Source organism: Lepidochelys olivacea, assembly GCF_965140295.1.
Source record: "Lepidochelys olivacea isolate rLepOli2 genome assembly, chromosome: 3".
Lineage (NCBI taxonomy): Eukaryota > Metazoa > Chordata > Testudines > Cheloniidae > Lepidochelys > Lepidochelys olivacea.
The window spans coordinates 169,735,017-169,759,843 of NC_140413.1; the positions used below are offsets into that span (position 1 = coordinate 169,735,017).

At 43.3% G+C, this 24,827-nt stretch overlaps 1 protein-coding gene across 13 annotated transcripts; it reads left to right on the top strand.

Annotated features, from left to right (window-relative positions):
• The first annotated feature begins 1,773 nt into the window (after nt 1-1,773).
• LOC311518404 (uncharacterized protein) lies at nt 1,774-23,940 on the top strand. 13 transcript variants are annotated; one of them, XR_014710975.1, is made up of 10 exons: nt 1,774-1,919; nt 7,994-8,073; nt 9,461-9,577; nt 9,965-10,103; nt 13,293-13,424; nt 13,590-13,709; nt 16,349-16,427; nt 16,608-16,813; nt 18,366-18,508; nt 19,895-23,940. XR_014710975.1 is itself a non-coding variant. In XM_084624196.1 (10 exons), exons 2-7 carry the CDS (start codon nt 7,994-7,996, stop codon nt 16,356-16,358), a joined length of 489 nt encoding a protein of 162 aa, XP_084480322.1. In that variant the 5' UTR covers nt 1,774-1,919; the 3' UTR covers nt 16,359-16,427; nt 16,608-16,813; nt 18,366-18,508; nt 19,234-23,940. The 13 variants fall into 13 exon arrangements, 12 of the variants coding, with proteins under 12 accessions (XP_084480322.1, XP_084480320.1, XP_084480323.1 ...); XM_084624196.1 differs by lacking the exon at nt 9,965-10,103 and adding an exon at nt 15,356-15,385 and having other exon boundaries at nt 19,234-23,940; XM_084624194.1 differs by lacking the exon at nt 9,965-10,103 and adding an exon at nt 15,356-15,385.
• Nucleotides 23,941-24,827: the final 887 nt, after the last annotated feature.

The window sequence follows — 24,827 nt, forward strand, 5'->3', positions numbered from 1 at the left end:
AAATCTGTGTCCATGTCCTGATCACTCACGGGACCGCGCTGACGTCGCCTCCTCGCCCGGTATCGCGTTGCCATGTTCTGGTGCTGCATATACTGCTGGATAATGCGTGTGGTGGTTGATGTGCTCCTAATTGCCAATATGAGCTCAGCGGCCTCCATGCTTGCCTTGGTATGGCGTCCGCACAGAAAAAAGGCGCGGAACGATTGTCTGCCGTTGCTCTGACGGAGGGAGGGGCGACTGACGACACGGCTTACAGGGTTGGCTTCAGGGAGCTAAAATCAACAAAGGGTGTGCCTGTACATCAAGGAGTATTTCAGGCAGGACTGCACGGAGGGTTCCAATAAGAAATGGTGCACCAAAGTTATCGTTGTTATTGGAACAAGGAGGTTAGCCTGGCCTCTGATTGATACATGGCTAGATTAACCTCGCTGCGCCTTCTCTGTGACTGACTGCAGTGTGATCTAGACAGGGGAGGAGGAAAATGAGTACAAAACAAATCTGGTCTATTTCTTGTTCTGACCCACTCCATCTATCCTTTACATCTTTGGCTGGCAGCAGACAAAAAAGGCGCGAAATGATTGTCTGCCCTTGCTTTCACGGGGGGAGGGAGGGTGGGAACGGGTTCCTGACGATATGTACCCAGAACCACCCGCGACAATGTTTTAGCCCCATCAGGCATTGGGATATCAACCCAGAATTCCAATGGGCAGCGGAGACTGCGGGAACTGTGGGATAGCTACCCACAGTGCAACGCTCCGGAAGTCGACGCTTGCCTCGGTACTGTGGAAGCGCTCCGCTGAGTTAATGCACTTAATGCACTTAGAGCATTTTCTGTGGGGACACACACACTCGAATATATAAAACCGATTTCAAAAAACCGACTTCTATAAATTCGACCTAATTTCGTAGTGTAGACATACCCTTAGACACACCTCAGTAGCACTCTTGGATGCTCACTTGTCATCCAGAGTGATGGGGCGAGAAGTGGCTTTTTAATAGGCAGGGATAAGAAGGGTGGGACCCTCCCAGAGATAAGGGTTTGGGGCACGGGATTCTCACGGGAACGGGGCAGTTGCATCCTGGTAGGAAATGGAGAAGCGAGGGACTGAAAATATCGGATGCCCACCCAGATGGGTCTCACATTTCCTGCAGCAACGGGACACGAGCATCGAGGGTCCCATGACCTCTCCTGGCAGCCCTGCCATGGACCACGCTGGGGCTGGCCCTGCAGCCTCTAGGCGAGTCCCCAGGCCAGGAGTGTTGCGAGAGGGGCAGTGACCCCCGCTGGGTGCCACAGCAGGGCGCAGTGCAAGCGGCTCCGGGGTCCCCACTCAGCGGCCCCCGCCCTTCACGGAGGGGTCCGGTCCTCTGTGAGGAGGAAGCCCAGCGGCTGTGGCGGCAGGGGCGGCCCGCCCTCACGGGCCCCAGTGAGCGCCACCTCCGGCGGGGGCAGTCACTGCCCATCGCCTGGGGGGCGCCCTGAGGGCCATCGGCTCCCTCCCTCCCCGGGGCGGATGGGAAAACTCCCCGCACTTTCCGCGGGGCCCCCACACCGGGGCTCTCCCGACCCCGCTCGGCTGTGGCAGGCGGCGGCCCCACCCTCACGGGGCCCCAGCCGCTCCCAGAGCCCGCGGGCAGCCCCGGTGCGCTAATAAACGGGCGGAGGGAGGGGGACGTTCTACGCAGTGACGTTCCCCCCGGCTGCGGGCCGGGCTGGGGGAAGCTCCGCCCCTGGCACGGGGTGGGCGGAGCCTCCTACCTCAGCCTCACCGGCCGACTCGGGCGCCATTTTGGGAAGCTCTTTGTGTGGCGGGGCTGCGAGAGACACTCGATACTTGCCCGGGCAGCGTAGGGCGCAGGGCCTCGGCCGCTGTGACTGGCCCTTCCCTGGGAGCGGGCGGTGCAACCGGGCCTGAGCGGTGAGTGGGGCTGCCCCCCTCCCACCCCCACTTCTCACTTACCCCCTTTGATCCCCCTCGGCAGCCGCTGAGGGGGGATCCCCTCCTCTGGCTCTCCTGAGGGTTGCAAGCCCCGAAGCCAGGCGCCCCCTGTGACAGCGGCAGCCGGGAGAGACCCCTGCTTGGATCCGAAGTAGCTCCGGCTTGAGCGTCTGTATCCCCGCCCCTCAGGCGGGCTGGATGCTCCCAGCCTGCGGCGTGATTCCCGCGGCTGTCGCGCTGCTGAAACTGGTGCGGGGAGCGGGGGTCCTGTAAGTAAGCCAGAAAAACACCCCCGGGAAGCCTTGGCCCGGCTGTCCTATGGGTGGTATAAAACCCAGTGGCTTCTTTAAATGGGAGCCACAGATCGTATAGGATGCCGCCTCTTCGGTCCCGTTCCCCCATCTATTTACACTGAGCAGTCGCTGGTCGAGGTGGGATCTGATGTGTCTCGTCGTTCATTGGCAGGGGAGGGGGTGACGGTTTAAATAGTAACCCGTTTTCCTAGGTTTAATCTCTACCCTACGGACCTCAAACAGCGCCCGTGGATACACCCCTGTGGCTTGTTCCCTGTATTAACGCTGCTTTTTTAGTGAACTAGATGATTTATTAGAAAATAGTACAAAGATGCTTACTATTCTTCTCCTTCTGCTGAGTGGGATTACTATGCTATCCCCGCCGTGCTCCTAGTTTGGTTTATTCAGAGAATGGAGTTAGCCCTACACTGATGCCTTGGGCACTAGACTGCATTCACTGACTCCTTTCTCCTGGTTCTTTCCCCCTGAGAAGCATCACATCTGTTCTGCTCTTTCCTCAAGATGCTTGCTCAGAAATGTGAGAGTAGCTGAATGAACTGATGTGACCCCACTCATTCTGTACTGTTACAGCTGGGAAGTATGATGTAGTAGAGCAGCATAGACACTTGGCTTGCCTCAAATGGTATGCAAGAAAGTTAAGGTGAATCAACTAAAAGTGTGAATAGAATGAATATAAATTAAAATGCTTTCACTCGGGAGCAAATGTTGGCAGTATTTTCATCTAAGGAGGATTAAGTTACAATAAACGCATGCTGCCGGCTGGATATGCGTGGCTCTGCTAATCAATTGCGTGGCACTTGAATCTTTCCTGGGTGGCTGCCCAACCGCACAGCTTACATGAAACACAGGGTAGCACCTTCAAGTGCAACAGAGATCAAGGTGCTATTGTGCTAGGCACTGTATAGGTACATAGTAAGAGATAGTCCCTGCCCTGAAGAACTTTTAATCAAAAATACACAAGACAGTAGATGGATGGGGGAAAAAGTATTAACCTCATTTTACAAATGGGGAGCTGAAGCATAGAAAGAAAAAATGATTTGCCCAAGGTCACATATGAAGTCTCTGGCAGAGCTGAGTTGAATCCAGGTCTTTTGGATCTTTTCCCATAGCCTTATCCACAAGCTATCCTCTGTCTATTTCTCAGTTATATATTATTTGTAGTTATTCCACTAAAATACAATAAATATATTTTAAACTCACTAACCAAAGTGAATTTATATTGTATTTACAATCTTAAATTGTAATTTTAAAATGTATTTTGAGTACAGTCTAAATTGACACTCTTTAGGGGCCTAACTATACCTCAATAAAATGGTAAATCATTAGTTATTCCTGTTGCCGTTTTGGGATGACTCCAGTTTCTATTCTTTTAGATTTGATGCTTTAGTCATTTCTGGTGTATACTGTTGCCTACGTATGTATTTCATAGTGGTCTTTGATTCAGTAGAATGTATTGACGGGTCTGAGCCTGAATGTCAATCTCAGGACAAAAAGAAAAGGAGTACTTGTGGCACCTTAGAGACTAACAAATTTATGCATCCGATGAAGTGAGCTGTAGCTCACAAAAGCTTATGCTCAAATAATTTGTTAGTCTCTAAGGTGCCACAAGTACTCCTTTTCTTTTTGCGAATACAGACTAACACGACTGCTACTCTGAAATCTCAGGACAGAAAATCTAGAAAAGGATTTGAAATATTTAAAAATCTTCTCTGTAACCTGGTTACATGCCCAACTGTAAGCAGCCATGTGACTAAGTTCATTCAGCAACAGCGGTCTGCTATCATTGTCTGCACAGCTTCCCCAGTGTCCCACTAGGTGTGGGACATCTTCCAGAGACATACTGTAAAGACATGAAACTGTGTGTATAAATAAAACTCCACTAACTTAAATGTTATCAGTTCCTTCTTGCTGTCTATTTTGTCTTTCATCTCCTGTTTTTGTTTTTTTTTCTTCCCCACTTCATTTTACAAGCCAATGTAGCATCCACTTGTGTGTTCTCTTCTTTCTGGTTCTCGCCTGTGCCCTCACCCTTTTTAGGCAGTCATTGGCATTCTGCTTCATCTGAGTGCAAACTTTTCATATCTGGGGGAAAATGTTATTTCTTTCCAAATAGGTGTGCCACTAGACAGCTAGGCTTTATATTTTTAAAAATCTTCCCTAAGGCACCCAGCCATTTACAAGACAGTGCAAGGTTCAAACTTTTGACTTCTTCAAATTAAATACCTACTGAAGATTATTTATTGAACACAATTGGTGTATTTTGTGTCCAATAAAGGAGGGATTCTACACAATTAGATTCCTGTCCAAAGCAGCTTTTTTTTATAGCACGTATGTTTTACATTTTATTAGGGCCTCATGGACCACATTGTCTCTCACTTCCAATCACATGGACCACTTCCCCTCCCATTAGCAAATGCATAACATTCCTGTGACAAGTTTCAGAGTAGCAGCCGTGTTGGTCTGTGTCATAAATATAAAGGGAAGGGTAAACCCCTTTGAAATCCCTCCTGGCCAGGGGAAAGCTCCTCTCACCTGTAAAGGGTTAAGAAGCTAAAGGTAACCTCGCTGGCACCTGACCAAAATGACCAATGAGGAGACAAGATACTTTCAAAAGCTGGGAGGAGGGAGAGGAACAAAGGGTTTGTGTGTCTGTCTGTAGTCGTCTTGGCCGGGGACAGAACAGGAATGGAGTCTTAGAACTTTTAGTAAGTAATCTAGCTAGGTATGTGTTAGATTATGATTTCTTTAAATGGCTGAGAAAAGAATTGTGCTGAATAGAATAACTATTTCTGTCTGTGTATCTTTTTTGTAACTTAAGGTTTTGCCTAGAGGGGTTCTCTATGTTTTTGAATCTAATTACCCTGTAAGATATATACCATCCTGATTTTACAGGGGGGATTTCTTTATTTCTATTTACTTCTATTTTTTATTAAAAGTCTTCTTGTAAAACACTGAATGCTTTTTCATTGTTCTCAGATCCAAGGGTTTGGGTTTGTGGTCACCTATGCAAATTGGTGAGGCTTTTTACCAAACCTTGTCCAGGAAGTGGGGTGCAAGGTTTTGTGAAGTATTTTGGGGGGAAGGACGCGTCCAAACAGCTCTTCCCCAGTAACCAGTATTAGTTTGGTGGTGGTAGCGGCCATTCCAAGGATAACGGGGGTAATATTTGTTACCTTGGGGAAGTTTTGACCTAAGCTGGTAAAGATAAGCTTAGGAGGTTTTTCATGCAGGTCCCCACATCTGTACCCTAGAGTTCAGAGTGGGGGAGGAACCTTGACAGTCTGTATCCGCAAAAAGAAAAGCAATACTAGTGGCACTTTTGAGACTAACCAATTTATTTGAGCTTAAGCTTTCGTGAGCTACAGCTCACTTCATTGGAGGCATGCATTCCTGTGACAAATTGCTTTTAAGGAAAAGTAATGTTAGGAAATAACTTATGTATCTTTAGTTGTCTTCTAAGAGAGGTCTTTTCCCTTTGGAAAAAAGTTAATCACGCTCTTGCATTTTGTTCTTCATTTCCTCTCCCTCATCCATCTGTTCTATTCCTTTTCTTCCCCCCTGCTCGTGTTTCCCTGCTCCACATGATATACTGCCTGTCTGTCTTGTTCCCCTCTCCCTTGGTCATTTCTTTCCTACTGATGGCTGGAAATTTCATTTCCATAGGTAGCTCTCAACTGTGAGGGCTCCCATTTCCCTTTATGGAGAAGTGGTTCCTAAGAGAGGCAGCAAGGGTGGTACCCTGTTACTTCCATTTGCTTCTTTGTAATGAAGAAGGAAGAGCCTAGACAACTGCAAAAGCACTTGGAAACCACGAAGAGGAGTGAGGACAATATAAATTGCCTGCTGGCTGTGCATCACCAGTGGTCAACAGAATACAATTGGAAATTACTGTTTTAAAGGCACAGTGATTGCAGAATAGTAAGGCTGTCAAGTGATTAAAAAAATTAATCGTTCAATTAATCGCACTGTTAAACAATAATAGAATATCATTTATTTAAATATTTTTGATGTTTTCTACATTTTCAAATATATTGATTTCAATTACAGTACAGAATGCAAAGTGTACAGTGCTCACTTTATATTTATTTTTTATTACAAGTATTTGCACTGAAAAAAAATCCAAAAGAAATACTATTTTTCAATTCACCTAATGCAAGTACTTTAGTGCAATCTCATCATGAAAGTTGAATTTACAAATGTAGAATTATGTACAAAAAAAGGCATTCAAACATAAAACAGTGTAAAATTTTAGAGCCCTCAAGTCCACTCAGTCCTACTTCTTCTTCAGCCAATCGCTCAGACAGACAAGTTTGTTTACATTTGCAGGAGATAATGTTGCCAGCTTCTTGTTTACAATGTCACCTGAAAGTGAATACAGGCATTCTCATGGCACTGTTGTAGCTGGCTCGCAAGATATTTACATGCCAGATGTGCTAAAGATTCATATGTCCCTTCGTGCTTCAGCCACCATTTCAGGAGACATGCATCCATGCTGATGATGGGTTCTGCTCAATAACAATCCAAAGCAGTGTGGACCAGCGCATGTTCATTTTCATCATCTGAGTCAGATACCACTAGTAGAAGAAGGTTGATTTTCTATTTTGGTGGTTTGGGTTCTGCAGTTTCCACATTGGAGTGTTGCTCTTTTAAGACTTCTGAAAGCATGTGCCACACCTCATCCCTCTCAGATTTTGGAAGGCACTTCAGATTCTTAAACCTTGGGTTGAGTGCTGTAGCTATCTTTAGAAATCTCACATTGGTATCTTTGCATTTTGTCAAATTTCAGTGGAAGTGTTTTTAAACGAACAACATGTGCTGGGTCATCATCTGAGACTGCTATGAAATATATGGCAGAATGCGGGTAAAACACAGTTCTTCCCCAAGGAGTTCAGTCACAAATTTAATTAAAGCATTATTTTTTTAACGAGCGTCATTAGCATGGAAGCATGTCTTCTGGAATGGTGGCCGAAGCATAAAGGGGCATACGAATGTTTAGCATATCTGGCACGTAAATACCTTGCAATGTCGGCTACAAAAGTGCCATGCAAATGCCTGTTCTCACTTTCTGGTGACACTGTAAATAAAAAGAGGGCAGCATTATCTCCCGTAAATGTATACAAACTTGTTTGTTTTAGCAATTGGCTAAACAAGAAGTAGGACTGAGTGGACTTGTAGACTCTGAAGTTTTACATTGTTTTGTTTTTGATTGCAGTAACAGTTTTTATGTAATGGGAAAAAAATCTACATTTGTAAGTTGCACTTTCAGGACAAAGATTGCAATACAGTACACATATGAGGTGAATTGAAAAATTTTTACAGTGCAAATATTTGTAATAAAAATAATATACACTTTGATTTCAGTTACAATACAGAATACAATATATATGAAAATGTAGAAAAACATCGAAAATATTTAATAAATTTAAATTGGTATTCTATTGTTTGTGTGATTAAAACTGCGATTAATCGCGATTCATTTTTTTGAGTTAATCGTGTGAGTTAACTGCGATTAATCAACAGCCCTACAGAATAGGACAATACAATGTGGAAAATCAGAACTGGGAGCAATCATTGTCGCCAGACCAATATATAGAATTAGAAATTTCTTGAAGGGGAGTAATCCATCACTAACTGTGCAGTTGCCTTTTCAGCATGTTTTGCTAGGCTGAGGCTTTTTGAAATACCAGCTACTTTATTAATAGGACCTCCAGGATGATGAATGTCTTCTTTATTTTTAAGATGGAGGAGGATACAGAGATGCCAGTGGATCAGGCTGACTCTGCTATTGAAAGTGGTGACATGACAGAAACCAAAAGCAAGTGAGTGTCTACAATTAAAATAATAATTTAAAGTACCTAAAGAAATGCACCTTTTCCAGTAATAGTTCTTCTATTTTGGGGGCCCTTTTTGTGTGAAATATCCCTTTTACAGGCATGATGGGTTGATTTCCATATTAAGCTTGCTTTTTAAATTCATCTAATAAAGTAACTAGCATAGACATTAGTGTCTTTATAAGGGTTTGCATATAAGTCTAAAAGATCCATGTGTAGGGTTTGCTGAGATGTATATTCAGGTATATTGCTGTATTTTCACTTTAACTAGATTGACAGTTTACTAAAAACCAATCAGGATGCATATTCTGTTTCAAATGAAAACACCAAAAACTCAAAGTGTAATTCTTCTGTAGACTAGACTACTTTTTTAGAATAGTCTGAGAAACCATTTTTATCTAAAAGTACTTGGTTTAGTGAATTTATATTAATCTAAAATTCTTATATTAAGAATTCTGGTCAGATACTTGAATTAAGAACTTCTGTGCACCATAACACTAGCTGCTTACTTTACTTTTTGCTTTCCTGGGATATGTTTGAATATGCCATATGTTTTCAAATTCTGTCTTATTTTCCCTTTTCATCTGTGGCTGCCTTCCTGGTAGCTGCTCACTTCCAATCTGGCCCTAAAATTTCTTTCTAGTATCTTGAAAGTTATATTAACTTCTAGTAGACGCTAAATTAGTCCATTTGGTGTTCTCCAGTTTTTCCTAAATTTGAGAACTAATACATGGAGTAGAAAATGCTGGTATCCTTTTTCTTGTGGTATGACATTTATTCAGAAATGTTTTGTCAGTCCCTTAAATTTGTTTGCAACTCCCTGATTTTTGTAGCAATTGCTAATATTTATTATCATGATTGTTATATACAAAGTGGTGGTGTCTCAATTACAAAATTGAAAAAGGTCATGGTATAAATGTGAAGCAAAATTTGCCCCAGAACAGAGCTTTATGTGACCCCCCCCCCCCCCGAGTGAATTTCACTGACAGAAAATGAAAATTTTAATCTGTAGGTAACTCATGCTCCCCAGAATATTCATGTGCAGTAGCTCTCATCATGACGGTTCTAATTTGAAGCAAATGTAGAAGTGTAATAAATGCTGTTCAACATATACTCAATTAGGGCCTAATCCAAAGCATGTTTTTCCATTGACATTAGTCAGCTTTGGATCATGCCCATGCAGCAACAGGATTACAATCAAAGAAGAATGCATAGTTTAAAAAAAAGTAGAATGCAAGTTTAAAAAATGTAAACTAATAGGCATTGTGCAGTGTGTCAGCGGGCCGTTTATATGGAACAGTTTGTTAATGGAGATGTAATTTAGTTATCAGAGCAAAGGTAATTGCCTTCTTTTGTTTCCTGCCTTTACATTCAGGGGACCAAGAGGTCGGGGCAGAGGAAGAGGTGGCAGAGATTTTGGAAACGAGGGACAGCTTTCATATGTCAGAGGGAAAATGCGAGGCAAAACAATTAATGGCATTGGGCCCATGAGGTAATACCTGGCAAACTAATAATTTTTTATTACATTGTTGACTTTCTCAAGAAGGGGCATTTTATGGTAGGTGGACCAATCTGTAACGTAAGGTAAACACTAAATTTTACAAATAAAACGGAATGCTTTCAAAGACAATTATGAATGGTTAGGATAGCCTTGACATATATTGTTGAAGTTAAGGGTGACTTCGTGTAAGTTAATCTGTATTTTCATAAATGAAGCTTTCAGTTGTGAACTTCTCAAAGACATATTTACTTTTGAAATTAATGTCTTTTGGGTGGGAGTGTTACTGAAGAGGGAAAAGAGTTTTGGTAGTCAGATTCTATCAGGAAAATAGGACAGCTTTTTATTATTAAACAATGCCTTTGTCCTACTCTACTCTAGGAATTATTTTTGATCTTCTGTGGTAGACAACATATCCATAACTGTACAGCACTTAAATATTTGTGGCACTTTGAATGTGGATGTATTGGCTGTCATACCTACAGATGTGTTAACAGTTATCGCAGGCTGGTAGCACAAGGTGTGTATATAAGTCATATATACTTACTTAACATGCCTATCTCATTACTGTATTTAGAGATACGAAATTAATTAAAGGACATGGAAACTGATTATTCTTTCTCTTTCATTGCAGTCACAGCTTGAAAAGTAAAATAGTCTAATTGCCCCTCTTATGTGTCCATGTGCAAATTTCCTAAAAGCAGTTCTTCATTAAGGAGACCCAAACTGTGTAAACTTGTGTGTGTGTGTGGTAGAAGGTGAAAATAAAAGCACAAATGCATCTCAGATGCTGCAACTCTGTCTGATGTGGGAGTGAGTTGGAGCGGGGACCTGCTGATCTCTGTGGTGGGGAGATAGTTGTAAAAGACCCTATTCTCGCTGGAGGAATTTCCCCTATAGACAGTTTTGCAAAATAGTGTCTCACAAAACCCAAACCATGGGGTCTTGCAGCTAGACAGATTGGGGCACCTGCTCTCGCTCTCACCAAAAAAAAAAAAAAAAAGACAATATTATTGTCAAAATATTATTACATTCATTTCCCAGATTTGAAAATTCAGGCACAGGTTAAATGACTTGCCCAAAGGCACAAAGGTGATCTGTGGAAGAAGAGTTGAGATTAAAATTCAAAGATCTTGTCTCCAGCCCTCTTGCACTAACCACTCACTACAACATACTTCTTCCAAACAGCACTTGTAAAATAGGGATGCCAGGAAGAGCGCCCTCAATTACCAGTGGTGAAGTTGAGAGGGAAGGAAAAAAAAAAAATATCCCTAACATCTACAAAAGGAAAAACTCACCCAGGCATAAAGCGATTGTAGTTTTGGAAAAAACAACAGAGCCAAGAGTCTTACCATAAAGAGGGATTGTGGAACAACAATAGCATCTTGCTGCAGTGTTTTGCCCTGGAGGGCAGAGCAGGAAGGGGCCATCATTTTCTCTTCATGACCCTCTTATTAACTGTCGAGGGCCCGAGCAGCCAACTCAGGAGTCTGTTGCAGGGACCATGATTACCCAATCAAAGCCCTCTTTCAGGAACTGTCATCCCTTTGGTTGAGTGATGCAACAAGGCAGCACAGCAGGTGGGATCTAACCTTCAGGCCTCACCCTACAATCCCACCCTGGATGGGAAGGCCAGCATGCCTTACAGAATATGGAGGCTCCTTATTTTTTTGTCTTTCCTTGGGACCCTACTGTGACGGGTTCTCTCTTCCCCCCTGGGGTGCCACCTGGAACTGTTGTGCATTGACTCACCAGCCTGGGCTCCCTTTACACTGTACTGCTGTGACAGGCCCTCAGGCAGGCCCCTCCAGCACACATACAAGTAGGGACACACCCAGCTGCAGCTACACACAGATGCTGAGATTAGTTCTGCATGGGAAGGCTCAGCTAAGGCACGCCCCCTTCTGGAGTGTAAACCCAAAATTATACCGTCTTGCGCTGCACAGGGAACTGTACAGCATAAGCTCATGAAATTTGCCCCCTCTTTCAATGTGGAGGAAGATATACAAGGCTTTCTTCCCCCTGTTATGATTTCCACACACTGGTTTTAGACAAAACAGAAACAAGATTATTAACTACAAAAGAGAGATTTTAAATGATTATAAGGGATAGCAAACAGATCAAAGCAGATTACCTAGCAAGTAAACACAACACAATCTAAGCTTAATATACTAAAGATATTGGATATGAGTAGCAAATTCTCACCCTAATTGTTGTTTTTGGCAGTTTGCAAAGATTCTTGAGGGCAAGCTGAACTTTCAGCTTAAAACTCCAGGTATTCCTTTTACAGGCTAGAAATCCCTCTAGCCTGGGTTCAGCCCTTCTCCCCTAGTCCAGGCTTTGTGTCTCAGGTGTTTCCGGCAGCCTTCTTGGGTAGGGAGTCAGTGAAGAACCATGATGATATCACTCCCCTGCATTAAATAGCTTTTGCATATGGCGGGAACCATTTGTCTCCCCTCTTGGTTCCCATGCCCGGTCAGGGGAAAAACACTGCTATTCCAAGATGGAGTCCAGTACCAGGTGACTTAGTTACATGCCCCTGTATGGGGACAGCAGCCATGACTCAGAGGCTGTTTGTAGTGTCCTCAGGAAGGCTCCCCAGTGGGAGATTAGCATCTTCTAAGACCTATTGTTTTCCCTAATGGCCCTTTCCAGCCAGCCATCTAGACTGATTGCATTCTGTCTAGTGGGCGTTCCCCAGGTGTAAACACATTTGCAATAGATGCATAGACAATATTCCTAATTTCAGATACCAAAATGATACATGCATACAAATAGGAAATCATATTCAGTGAATCATAACCTTTTCAATGATATCTTACATGGCCTATCGCATAAAATACATCATAGTTAGGCCATAATCATATCCTAATAATATCACTATGAAGAATATGGGGCATAAGCCATTAATTCTCATTTACCTCCACAGACAAATTTACTCTAAACAATTCTTCCTTATGGAACCAAGCTATGTACATTTCTCTACATGGTTGTAAAGTGATGCTTAACACAAAACCTTTTGGAAGTAGGAAAGGGGAGCTATAATGAATTTATCTTACAGTTGTCTATAGCACATAGTACGTAAGCACTAGTGAACTAGACTTGCATGAAATATGTATTACCCTTTTATGAAAAAAGAACACTTTAAATTGCTGGCCACTATAAACCTATAGAAACATGAAGCAAAAAGGGTTAAGAAATGTCAACCCAAAATGAGAGAAGCAGGAATTGGAACCAGTAACCTATTCAACCATATGTTGCTTTAATAAAATTAAAAAACTATTAACACTTAACTTCAGTAGCCCAGTAAAGAATCACTCTATAGAAAACAGGTAACATTACATGTAACTTCCCTTGAAAAAGATGGTAAGAAGCTGGGGAGAGACTCCTTGCAAATAGGTGATTGTTTAAAGATTTCTATAAAAAAAAGTTCTCTTTATTTTCGTTATATTCATTTGGAATTCCATTCTTCTCTAATTTCAGTAAACGCTGTATAGTATTAGTAAGTAGTCATGTTTTTTCTTGAAGCTTGGCAGTAGACATACATCTTTTGAATAATGTTAGACAATTTATTCATCCCTTCTTACAAAGACAGTTCCAGGAGCAGTTTTTACAGTCTTCACTTTATATTATTGTATCATTATAACTGTACAATGAAATAAATACAACTTAACTTTCAGATCTGTACTGAAAACAAGTGTCTTTCCAGATGTGGGATAGGAAGAATGTATCCATATCCTGAGACCCGAGGCCAAAGAGGAGGCAGAGGGAGGCCACCTTTTCTACCACCCTCACCCATGGGAGGAATGATGAGAGATCCTTTCTCACTTCCCGCACCAAGGTTAATTTTGAGAACATTGATAGAAAGGTGTTTGTTTAAAAATGATGGATGTGTACTGCTGTAGTCCAGTTTCTCTAAGTGCGAAATTGGTTCACATAGGAAGAATCCCAGAGTGTTTGTTTTTTGATGCAGTATGAGATTGTTTGATTGGACTTGTCTGTGCAGACATGGACTTCCTCCTCCACCATCACTACCAGGACCAATGGGCTTCAGAGGCAGGCCACCTCACTCCAGAGCCAGAGGGATGCTGCAGATGCCAAGAGGTCGTTTCCCTCCACCAAGAGGGTAAGAATGTATCTTTGTCTTGTCTTTTTAAAATTAATTTTATTTGAAATCTAGAATTGCAGTAATTTTAAAGCTGTCTCTTGCAAGTATTAAAATCAGGGGCCATATCCTATGTAAACATTTCAGATTCCATTGTTGTAGTAATTTTAACTGCTGTGGAAGCCTTTTAAGTATGCATGAGATTGCTAAGAACAAAATAAGTTTAAATCCAAATTGTAATGTAGTGTTGTCTCTTTTGTTATTTTAAAGAAGTTATCTTGAGGGGAAAAACAATTATGATTTTATCCTTTTACACAGCTTTCCCAATGGACCTGGTGTACCATCCCCTCCGCCACCTGGACGGGGCCAGAGATGGCTTGGACCGCCAGGTGGCAGACACTATTAAAGAGGCTTATTCTTTAAATTGTATAGCAGGGCGCTTTCTTGTTACCTTAAAACCATTTGAAATGGTTGGACTAAGAACTGCCTATAAAACATTAAAGATGGCAAAGAATATTAATTGAACTTAGACAGCTAATATTTTCCAGAAGCCCTCATGCACCAGTTGGGAAAAGCCATATATTAAAAAAAGTCTGTGACTCCTTGGACTTTTTTCAAGCATATCCTTTTTAAGCCTAGGCTTTATGGACACTGACTCCTGCACACTAGATGTAAAAGGAAAAACACATCTGTTACAATAGTTTGAGTCTTCATTTAATATACAGAACTCTGATTGCTTTTGACAGTTGTGTGCAGCTTGTTTTAGTGTAGAACATGAATTTGTTTTAATGCTATGATTTTGTGTGTATAAACATGAACTTTTTTTAAGGGTTTGAAATCACTTTCAAATTTTATAACAGTAAATGCAGCCAACTGCTTAATATTTGGGAAGAGTATACTGTACTACATTTTGAAGTGTTACCTGTAGAGCCCTGCAAATCCGTGGGAATCTGCTTTCTATCCATTGATATCCGCAGACCAGGGGTCTGCAGCACGCACTCACTGGAATGGAGAGGCTGTCATCCAGCCTGCAGGCTCCAGCTCTGCTCTCTAAATCACGCAGCAGCGAGCTGGGCATTCTGGGAGTTGTAGTCTCCAGCTTGCTCAGATGGAGGAGGTAAAGACAACTCCTAGAAGGGAGTAAGCCAAGCACCATTTTGAAGGTGTGGTTGTTCTTTAAATGAGCAGGCGGCAATAGCTATGTGCATTAGAGCCTCTGCAACTGTGTAGAGCTGTCTGAGCCCCCCACGGGGAGGGCGGTGCTGCATAGAAAGGCCCAGAATTGTAGCCTCCCTGCCAGGAGCAGGGAAAGAGGTACGGCGGGGCGGAGCAGGTGGCAGGGCAGGAAGTTTCTGGGGAGAAGTAGGGGGTGGTGGAGTGGTTGAGGATTGGGGCTTGACACAGCCCTGTGTCACTGCTGTGCACTTAGCTGTAAAGCTGTTTAGAGCCCTGCAAATCCGCAGATATCCACAGACTATTTTTGCGGCTGGGATGTGGATATACCTTTTTGTATTCATGCAGGGCGCTAGTTATCTGATACACTAAATGTAATGGTTAAACAGAAATCTGTGAATGTTAATTTTGAAGAGCGTCAGTAGTTCATGAATGAACTTAAAAAACAACTGTGGACTGTGTTTAATTTTATGATAATTGTTCTTTGTACACAGCTTGACCTCATTGTTTAAATGTCCAGTTGTGTAAGTAATTGTAATTTCTAAACGAAGTGTGTAACTGAACACTTGACCAATTGTGTAGTACAACTGGTGTATGCATGTGCATTACCTACAGCATAAAATCAAGTTAAATTGTCAGTTACTTCAAACTATGCTAACACACAGTATTGTTAAAAATCATAATTGTACGTGCTGTGAAACATATGGATCACTGTATAATCACCCTAACAGTTAATTTAATTTCGTTAATGTGAAAAAAATAATTTCAAAATAGTGAAACCTGTAACTTTGTGTTGCTTGTTGCTGTTGAAATGATAGATGTAATTGTAATATTTTGAAACAGTGCTGTTTAACTTCAAGGATGATCACAATCTGTAAATTATTTTAATCCTTAAAATGTGCTGTGTTCTTTTGTGGTGAGGGCTGAATTAAAATTTTTTTAGCAGTTTGGTGCAGTTGGGGCTTTTTAACTTAAGCAGTCCCTTCACTGGGTCCAAAGACTGCAAGCAAAATATAATATATGAAGAAAGCAATAAATTAAGGTATGATAGTGCAAAAATAAGTGGGTATTTCCCACTTTACACCTGGCTTCCAGTAAATCATTATCAAAATTCTTAAAGTACAATATTTCACTGGTAGTAAATTTATAGCTGGTTTATAGCAATTCTGATTGAAATTCTGTACTTAATTTTTCCTGAAAGCTAATATTTACCTTTCACATTTTATTCTTGAAGAAATCAGAATATTTATCCTATATTTAATATTGCATATTGGGGCATGCGTTTATTAAATATTAGTCATTTTGGCCAGGATCTTTACTATTAAGTAAAGCTTTTTGTGCATGTTTTTTTTATTTTATTTTATATACATATTTTATAAAACATAGTGTTAACCTCTACCTTACTGTAAATGACTTGATTTACAGGTTTTAAATCTAATTCTGTTTGTAGTATGGTGAAAGAATTATGCTATTATTATCTTCTAAAGGGTAAGATAGTCACCCTTTGAGGCCAATTGGAGATGGTATACAGGCCTTTCGGAGAGCATACGACAAGCCTTATCTGAGGTGAGACCATTTTAAAAACTTCTTTTTATCACCCATAATTTCTCTGTCCTTTACAGTATAAAAAATTATTTATGCAAATTTTTCTGACAAATGCACATGTGTTTAGTAACTAGTTTAGTCAAGAGAAAAAGTGGTGAGAACTTTAGTATTAAAGCTTCTGTTCTTTATCCTGTGTTACAGCATATGTCAAATAATAGTTCCGGAGTCAGTTACTATAATGTCCTTCGTTTGTTCTAGTAGTAATTACTAAATTTAGAAACTGCTTCACTTTTTTTTGCTATTGAGACCTGTATTTTGAACTCTTGGAATTTTTGCTATGGGGAGACTGAACAGCAGAGCTGAAATTCAAGCTGGAAGTTCTGTTGAGTTCAAGGAGCAAAAGACTGGTATGTTCATTATGACCCTTAATTTCTTATACTGTAATTACTGTAAGGTACAGTTAGTAAAGAATATTATAGAAGCACTTAAGTTTTCTGCACAGAACTACAAAACTTTTTAGGAAAGAAGTATGAATACTGTACATTAGAATACAGAATAGAAACCAGTGATGACTTCCAGTTGCAAGTGTGTGTATAAATAGGTAGTGTCTCTTATTTTAAAACTGATATTCAGTGAGAGAGTTTTCTTGTCATCTACATTTTTCTTGTTTAAAACAATAAACTTTAAAACATTTTGTTGTGATCCAAAATTCAGCATTTACACAGGCTTCCTGAGATATACTGTTCTGAAGTAAATTGAAAAGGAGTACTTGTGGCACCTTAGAGACTAACAAATTTATTTGAGCATAAGCTTTCACAAAAGCTTATGCTCAAATAAATTGGTTAGTCTCTAAGGTGCCACAAGTACTCCTTTTCTTTTTGCGAATACAGACTAACACGGCTGCTACTCTGAAACCTGTCCTGAAGTAGTAGTTAACACCAAATTTATATAAAAATAAACAGTAGAGCATGCATGCTAAAAAGTTAGCTTAATTGATGACTTACAGAACTGCATGTTCTTGCTATGTGTCCTGTTTCTAGTGCACCAACTGGAGAAAAACAAAATAAAAAACCCCAAGGGGTCTTTTCAGATAAAGTTTCAGTATAACAGTAAAATAAAACTAAATTGAGAGAAGGGATTTTTCAAAAAAAAAAAAAAATTGTAAAGTGGTTTTCAAACAGCAAGGAGGATTTGGTCTATTGTATGTCCATTTTCTTCTTTTAAAGTGTTATGGTAAGGACTTCTGAGGTTAATTTTTCAACCCCAGATATATTGCATGAATATGAGGCTGTGATACATCAGGGATCGGCAACCTTTGGCACATGGCCTGTCAGAGTAAGCCCCTGGCGGGCCAGGCCGGTTTGTTTACCTGCTGCGTCCACAGGTTCGGCCAATCGCAGCTCCCGCTGGCTGCGGTTCGCTGTCCCAGACGAATGGGGGCTGTGGGAAGGTTGGCCAGCACATCCCTCGGCCCGCTGCCGCTTCCCTCAGCCCCCATTGGCCTGAGACGGCAAACCGTGGCTAGTGGGAGCTGCGATTGGCCGAACCTGCAGACGCAGCAGGTAAACAGCCCGGCCCGCCAGTGGCTTACCCTGATGGCCACGTGCCAAAGGTTGCCAATCCCTGGGATTCATTAACAGAAAATATCAGACAAACCAAATTGTTTTCACAGATTTGAATGAGAAGCAAGTAAAAAGACAACATTGTTTATAAAAGCCGCTATGTAAATTCATAAAGTCTGTTTAGTGTACTAGGATTACCATAATCTTCTGAGATTTGTGCACTGAGTACTTTGGCAGAAGATATTGAGCAAAAGTAAATTTTATCTTTCATTTCCTCTCTTCTTCTCCCCCCCCCCCCTTTTTATTTTACAGAATTCAGTTTTCTTTGAAAAGTTTGTCATGGCAGATTTTTTGGCAGCAAAACTAATCTTTCTGCTTCTTATCTCTAATTTCTCAGCAGATGGACTATCACCATTTGAAGGAGCATCTAGTCAAAATTATAAGTATCCTAAAGAACTCTCTGCACTGGTTGCGATAAACTCATTCAGTAATGAGGTCACCCTTTTGTAGGGCAGGGATTATGAACTACTGTATAGAAAGGTGAGATGCTAGATTTTTTTTTATTATTTTTTTTTTTTGTAGCGGCTTGGGAAAAAACACCTTATTTTTAATAGCACTTATTAAAAAGCTGTTCACAGTTTTCATTATTTCAAATTAGCAAGAGCTTGCTTTTCTAATATCTAAAAGTTTGAGAGTAATTAGTGCGTAATTAATAAAAAGTTTCAAAGAAGAAACTAACACAAAATCTGATATGGTAGGGACAGCTGTCACACAGATATCAAATGTTGATTGTATACTGTCAAGTAATATTATATGATATTAGTTGGATAGATTTTCTTCTGATTTTTAGAAGTTGCATTGTGTCACGCACTGAGGGCATCTAGGCTGCATCTGTGACCGACTCAGTTCCTTCTCAGCTACCTCAGCCTGAGATGGAGCTGTAATGTTTCTGGCTGATTTTGTCTCAGCTATTCTCTTGTACAGCTTAGCATTTGTAGAGCTGAGTTATGAGAGGATTTGTTTTGTTTCTGTCCCTCTTTTTTCTGGGAGACTTATTTTCCTAGTGGGGCATGCCCAGCTCTTCCAGGCTTCAGATGTTGCCTCTCTTGTTGGGAGGCTATCCCAGTAAGCGACAGCCATTCCCAGAGTGTCTGCTGCCTGGGAGAGTCACATATTTCCTAGAAATGCAACTTCTGCCTGGCCCTCAAATCCAGAGCAAGGATTGAGAGAAATTGAGGCTGCTACTGATGGAGCATTCCTTTCAGCTTGCTTCAGAATCAGGCAGGAGACTGGCCATGTACATCTGTTTCTGGGGAGATCCAGCACCCCTTCAGCTTTGGCATAGGTACCCTCTAAGAAGGGGAAGATTATGGAGGCCTCAGAGAACGCTCCAAGGAAGAGGAGCTCAGACTCTTATCATAAGGAGGCAGCTCCCAAAAGGCCCTGATCCCTGGCTAAGTCCATGGTGTCAGAAGCCTCAACCTCTCCGCTTGGTACCATCGCGGTGAAAAACTCCGCCTTTGGTACCACTGGAAAGTGCCGGGCCTGTAAGGGAAAACATGGCTCCAAAAGGACCCTGGTATTGTCTACAAGAGAGAAAGAGGGCAAAAATAAACACTTCTCCAGACCACTGCCGCTGAGCAGAACTCTGGCTTGAGGACCTCCCCAGTTGAGACCCTCAGTGCCATGCAAAGTGAAGTGCTAGGCACCTTCAGCACCTACTTCGGTATGCTCCATTTCAATGGTACCATCTGCTTCGACTACCAAGCACCTCTCAGTACTGTGATGATAATCTGAAGATTGGAGTCTTTCTCCAGTACAACAGGATTCTCTTTTTCTGCTGTTGCTTTCCTGTTGGAGGATATTGAACAGTATGAAAGAGACTTCTATATAGGAACTCACTCGCTCTTTTTTTGATGCTTATAGGGAAGATCCCTGTGCACAACAAGGGTGGTGGGACCAATCTTGGATGCCACTCCATCTCCCATATGGCCCTCCAATGGCCCTACTGGGATCCCTGGGCTTCCTGTTGGCAGCAATTTGCCAGACCACCAGCTCTGTCATATCAAGAGGTGAGAGTTCTACAGTCCTCTCCCCAGCCAACCCACCTGAATGATGAGGCATTTGAGGAGCAGGAAGTTAGGGCTGATAATGAGGCCACCCCCAAACCCTTTGTCTCCAGATGAGGTGGTCATGCCTCCACTGCTGTCCACAGTCAACAATTTCCAGCAGTTCCAGGACCTTATAAAGAGAGTCACGGACGTTTTCCAAGTACCACTCTAAGAGGTCAAAGATTCTCAACACAAACTGCTGGACATTTTGCAATCAGCAACACCCACTGGAGTTGTCTTATCCATTAATGAGGTGCTCCAGGACCCAGCAGACTCTTTAGCAAACACCTGCTACTGTTCCACCAATTTGAAAATGGATAGATAGAAAATATTATTGTTCCATTCTCCTCCCCTCTCACCCCCTCAGGTCTCAGAGTTTTAGTTCACTTAATTCTCTGGTGGTGGATGTAGTAAATGAGTAGAATAAGCAATAGTACTCTAAGTATATCCTCCATAACAAGGACAAAAAAAGATTAGACTTCTTTGGATGGAAGTCTTATTCATTTGTGACACTGCAGTTTTGGATTGCAAATTGTCAGGTGATCTGCAATTGCAATAAAGAGCTGTGATGACTTACGAAATGGCTTTGTGCGCTCAATGTAGAAGGCTTGGGCACGCCTGACGTCCAGAGAATGGAGCATTCGCTCTCTGTTACTGGCATGTGGCTTAGGAAAGAACACAGGTAAAAATATGTGGTGGTTCACATGAAACTGGGATACTACCTTTGGTAGAAACGTAGGGTGAAGGCGTAGCTGCACCTTGTCTTCATAAAAGACTGTATGGGGGGGGCCTGGAAGTCAGTGCTGTGAGCTTGGATACCCTTCTGGCTGAGGTTATGGCCACCAGAAAAGCCACTTCCCAGGAAAGGTAGGACAGAGGGCAGGTTGCCGTGGGCTCGAAAGGGTGGGGTCTCATGAGCATGGACAGGACCGGGTTGAGGTTCCACTGGGGATTGGGTTGTCACACTTGGGGATAAAGCCTGTCCAAGCCCTTGAGAAACCAAGCCCACCATGGGATTTCCAAACATTGACCTTCCTGCTGCCCCTGGGTGGAATGCTGAAATGGCAGCCAGGTGTACTTTGATAGATGATATTTGCAACCCCTGCTGCTTTGGGTACAGTAGGTAGTCCAAAACAAGGGGAATTGATGCTTGCTGTGGAGGGCTGCCTATCTGCAGAGACCAGATGGAAAACCGCTTCCACTTTGTCAGGTATGTGGCACGAGTGGAGGGTTTCCTACTTTCCAGCAGGACATCCTTCACTGGGTCTGAACACTGAAGCTTAAGAGGTTTCAGCCATGCAGTTTCCACGCCGTGAGGTGGAGGGACTCCAGGCTGGGGTGTTGTAGACAGCCGTGGTCTTGTGTGATGAGGGCCAGGCACATGGGAAGGGTTACTGCTCTGTCCACTGAGAGGTTCAACAGTGTGATGAACCAGTGTGGCGGGGCCACGCTGGCGCTATGAGGATCAAGGAATCCCTGTCCCAGCAAGCCTTGAGGAGGACTTTGTGTATGAGAGGGAAGGATGGGAATGCGTACAGCAGGTGACTCATCCATGAAAGGTGTCAGTGATGAAGCCTGGGCTGTAGTTCAGAAAGAAGAACCGCTGGCACTTCCTGTTGCTCCGTGTCGCAAACACGTCTATGTGGGGAAAGCCCCACCTCTGGAAAGTCGAGAGCGTGATGTCCACCCTGAGGGACCATTCTTGACTGTGAAACAAGCAGTTGAGGCGGTCAGCTAGCTCGTTTTGCACTCCCGAAGTGAGCGATGCAGAAGTCCCACAGCCCAACGGCTTCCTGGCATGGGAGAGGAGCAAGCACCACCATGTTTGTTTATATAGAACATTGCTGTGGTGGTGTCCTTCTGCACCGACACACATGCATCCTGAAGGTGAGCCCTGAACTCTTGGTATGCCAGACGAACCGCCCTCAGCTCCCTTACATTGATATGCAGCAATAGTTCTGGGTTGGACCATAGGCCTTGGGTTCTGATATTGTCCAGATGTGCTCCCTAACTGAGTGCTGAGGCGTCCGTGACCAGCGATAGCGGAGGTTGGGGTTTGACTGCAGCCACCAGTGGAGAGACTCGAGAATGCGAGGTTGGAGGGTAACTAATCTGTCCAGTGGGTCCCTGCTGGGCCTGTGCACCTGCGCCAACCACACCTGGAGAGGCCAAAGGCGCAATCTGGCATACTAGACCACATATGTACAAGCCACCGTCTGCCCCAGCAGTTTCATGCAATTTCTGGTAGTTGCCGTGGGTAATCGGCGAAGGTTCTCAATGTCCCTGAGTGCTTGGAAGCACAGCTCAGGCAGGAACGCCCTGGCTTGCATGGAGTCCAAGAGAGCTCCTATGTATTCTGTTCTCTGTGTTGGGGCTAGTGTGGATTTAGGTACTTTCAATATGAGGCCTACCATCCTAAGCACACCTGCTCTGCAGCCTGTGCTTGCAACTTGGCCTTGATGAGCCAGTCATCCAGGTACGGGAAAACTTGTACCTGATGTTTGCGGAGAAAGGCTACCACGACTGCCATACACTTCGTGAATATCTGGAGAGCTGCCGAGAGCCCAGATGAGAGCACCCTGAACTGGTAGTGCTGGCCTCTGACCACGAAGCGAAGAAACTGTGGGCCAGGGTAATGGAGATATGAAAGTACACATCTTTCAAGTTGAGGGCAGCGTACCAGTCCTCCAGATCCAGGAAAGGAATGATGGAGGCCAGGGAGAGCATGCAAAACTTCACTTTCTTTATGAATGTGTTACAGTCTCCCAGATCCAGGATAGGCAAGGGCCCACCCTTGGCCTTGGTGATGAGGAAATAGCTGGAGTAGAACCCCTGAACTCCTGAGGAACCTCCTCTGTTGCCCCTAGAGCAAGGAGTGATTGCACCTCCTGCAGAAGTTATTGTTCGTGAGGAGGGAAGAGGGGTGGGAGGGAACAGAATTGGATAGAATATGCCATGTCCACTGTGCTCAGAACACAGTGATCTGATATGATCTGGGACCAAGCACGGTAGAAGTGGGATAGTCAATTCACAAAGAGGGGTAAAGATCTGAGCTCGGTACTGGTGCTCCGTCCTCGGGTGCATCTTCAAAAGTTTGGCTTCAGGCCAGAGGGCTGTTTCAAAGAACCCTGGCCTTGTCCTGAGGAGTACTGGCAGGCGCCTCCTATTATTCCGCCCCTCTCCTGGATAAGTCTCGTCTTGGAGGCCCAGACTAGAAGTGGGACAGGGGCTGAGGCTTAAATGGCTTTCTTTGGGGTACAGGGGTGTGGATCCCCAAAGACTTTAGCGTCACCCACGTGTCCTTCAGACTGTGCAAGCGAGAGTCTATATTTTGGGCAAACAACCCCTTACGGTTAAAGGGCAGGTCCTGAATCGTGTTCTGAACCTCTGGTGGTATACCAAACACCTGCAGCCACGCACTGCATCTCATTGTGATGGCAGTGGCCATCGTCCGAGCCACCGAGTCTGCCGCATGTAACACAGCCTGGAGGGAGGTTCTTGAGACCACCCTGCCCTCCTCTAGAAGCTCATTAAACTCCTTGCACAAGTCTGGCCCAAAGTTTGAGAACCACTGCCTAGAGCAGGGATCAGCAACCTTTCGCACGCGGCCCATCAGGGAAATCCACTGGCAGGCTGGGACGGTTTGTTTACCTGCAGCATCCGTAGGTTCCGGCAATCACAGCTCCCACTCTAGCTGCAGTTTGCTGTTCCAGGCCAATGGGGGCTGTGGGAAGCAGCGTGGGCAGAGGGATGTGCTGGCTGATCCCTGGCCTAGAAAATCTAATTGCAGTAGATTTACTCCACCTCTTCCAAAAGTCCTTTGTCTCTGTACTTATGAATGTTCGGTAGATAAAATATCATTAATTTCTTTTTCATGTATTTATTTTTGTGTCCTGAAGACCTAGTGTCTGCTTGGTTTTAGTTAAGAGATTAAAAGATCCCACTTTTATTCTAGATGTATTCCTGACTGCTGAACAGATGACAGAAGAATCATATTATTTTTAGAAACAGATTTGTTGATAATGAGTTCGATGTGAATATCCTAGCAAAATCAGGCCATTCAGTAAATGAAGCTCTGTGGCTGGCACCGTAAGCTTTATTGACACACAGATTTAAATTTGTGTGATTTCCCTCCAGCTTTGCAACACACCATCTTGGCTCTTTTTATTTTTCTACTAAGAGCTGCTACAGCAGAACTTCCCCCAACTAGAGAGACCTGTCTCCCTCCCCTCAGAGCCGATTGCCTGTATTTAGCAGAGTGGTAGGGGTTGAAATAACTGTGTGCACCTTCCAATTGGAATCCGTGTTTCCCATCAGTCAGCTAGGAATGGAAGGAACATAGAGGGTACTCGAGGGCTAAAGTTATTGGGCTCTTCCTGTCTGACAGCTCTTTTTAAGAGGTCACATATAGAGAAGAAAAAAGACTATGCCCTGAAAGTTACATTACTTTCCTCTCCCACACAATGGCCAATGAGATCAGAGCCCTCCCCACCATACAATTAAGTAAGGTTTTCCTTCTCCCCAGCACACAGTGGGTTGTGACTGAAAGGAGCCCACTCATAAAGGAGTGTGTGTACACTGCACTCTAGTGACTGTAGGGGTCTAAAAGTCACCCTCCCTCCCACTTTAAAGCACAGCTCTGATGGTAGTCAGCCCCGCGTCCCTTTGCCACCACACACTCCACAGCAGTTCTTATGGCTCCTTCTGTTGCTGCACCCTAACAATCCAGGTCTCAGCTCCATTTCTGT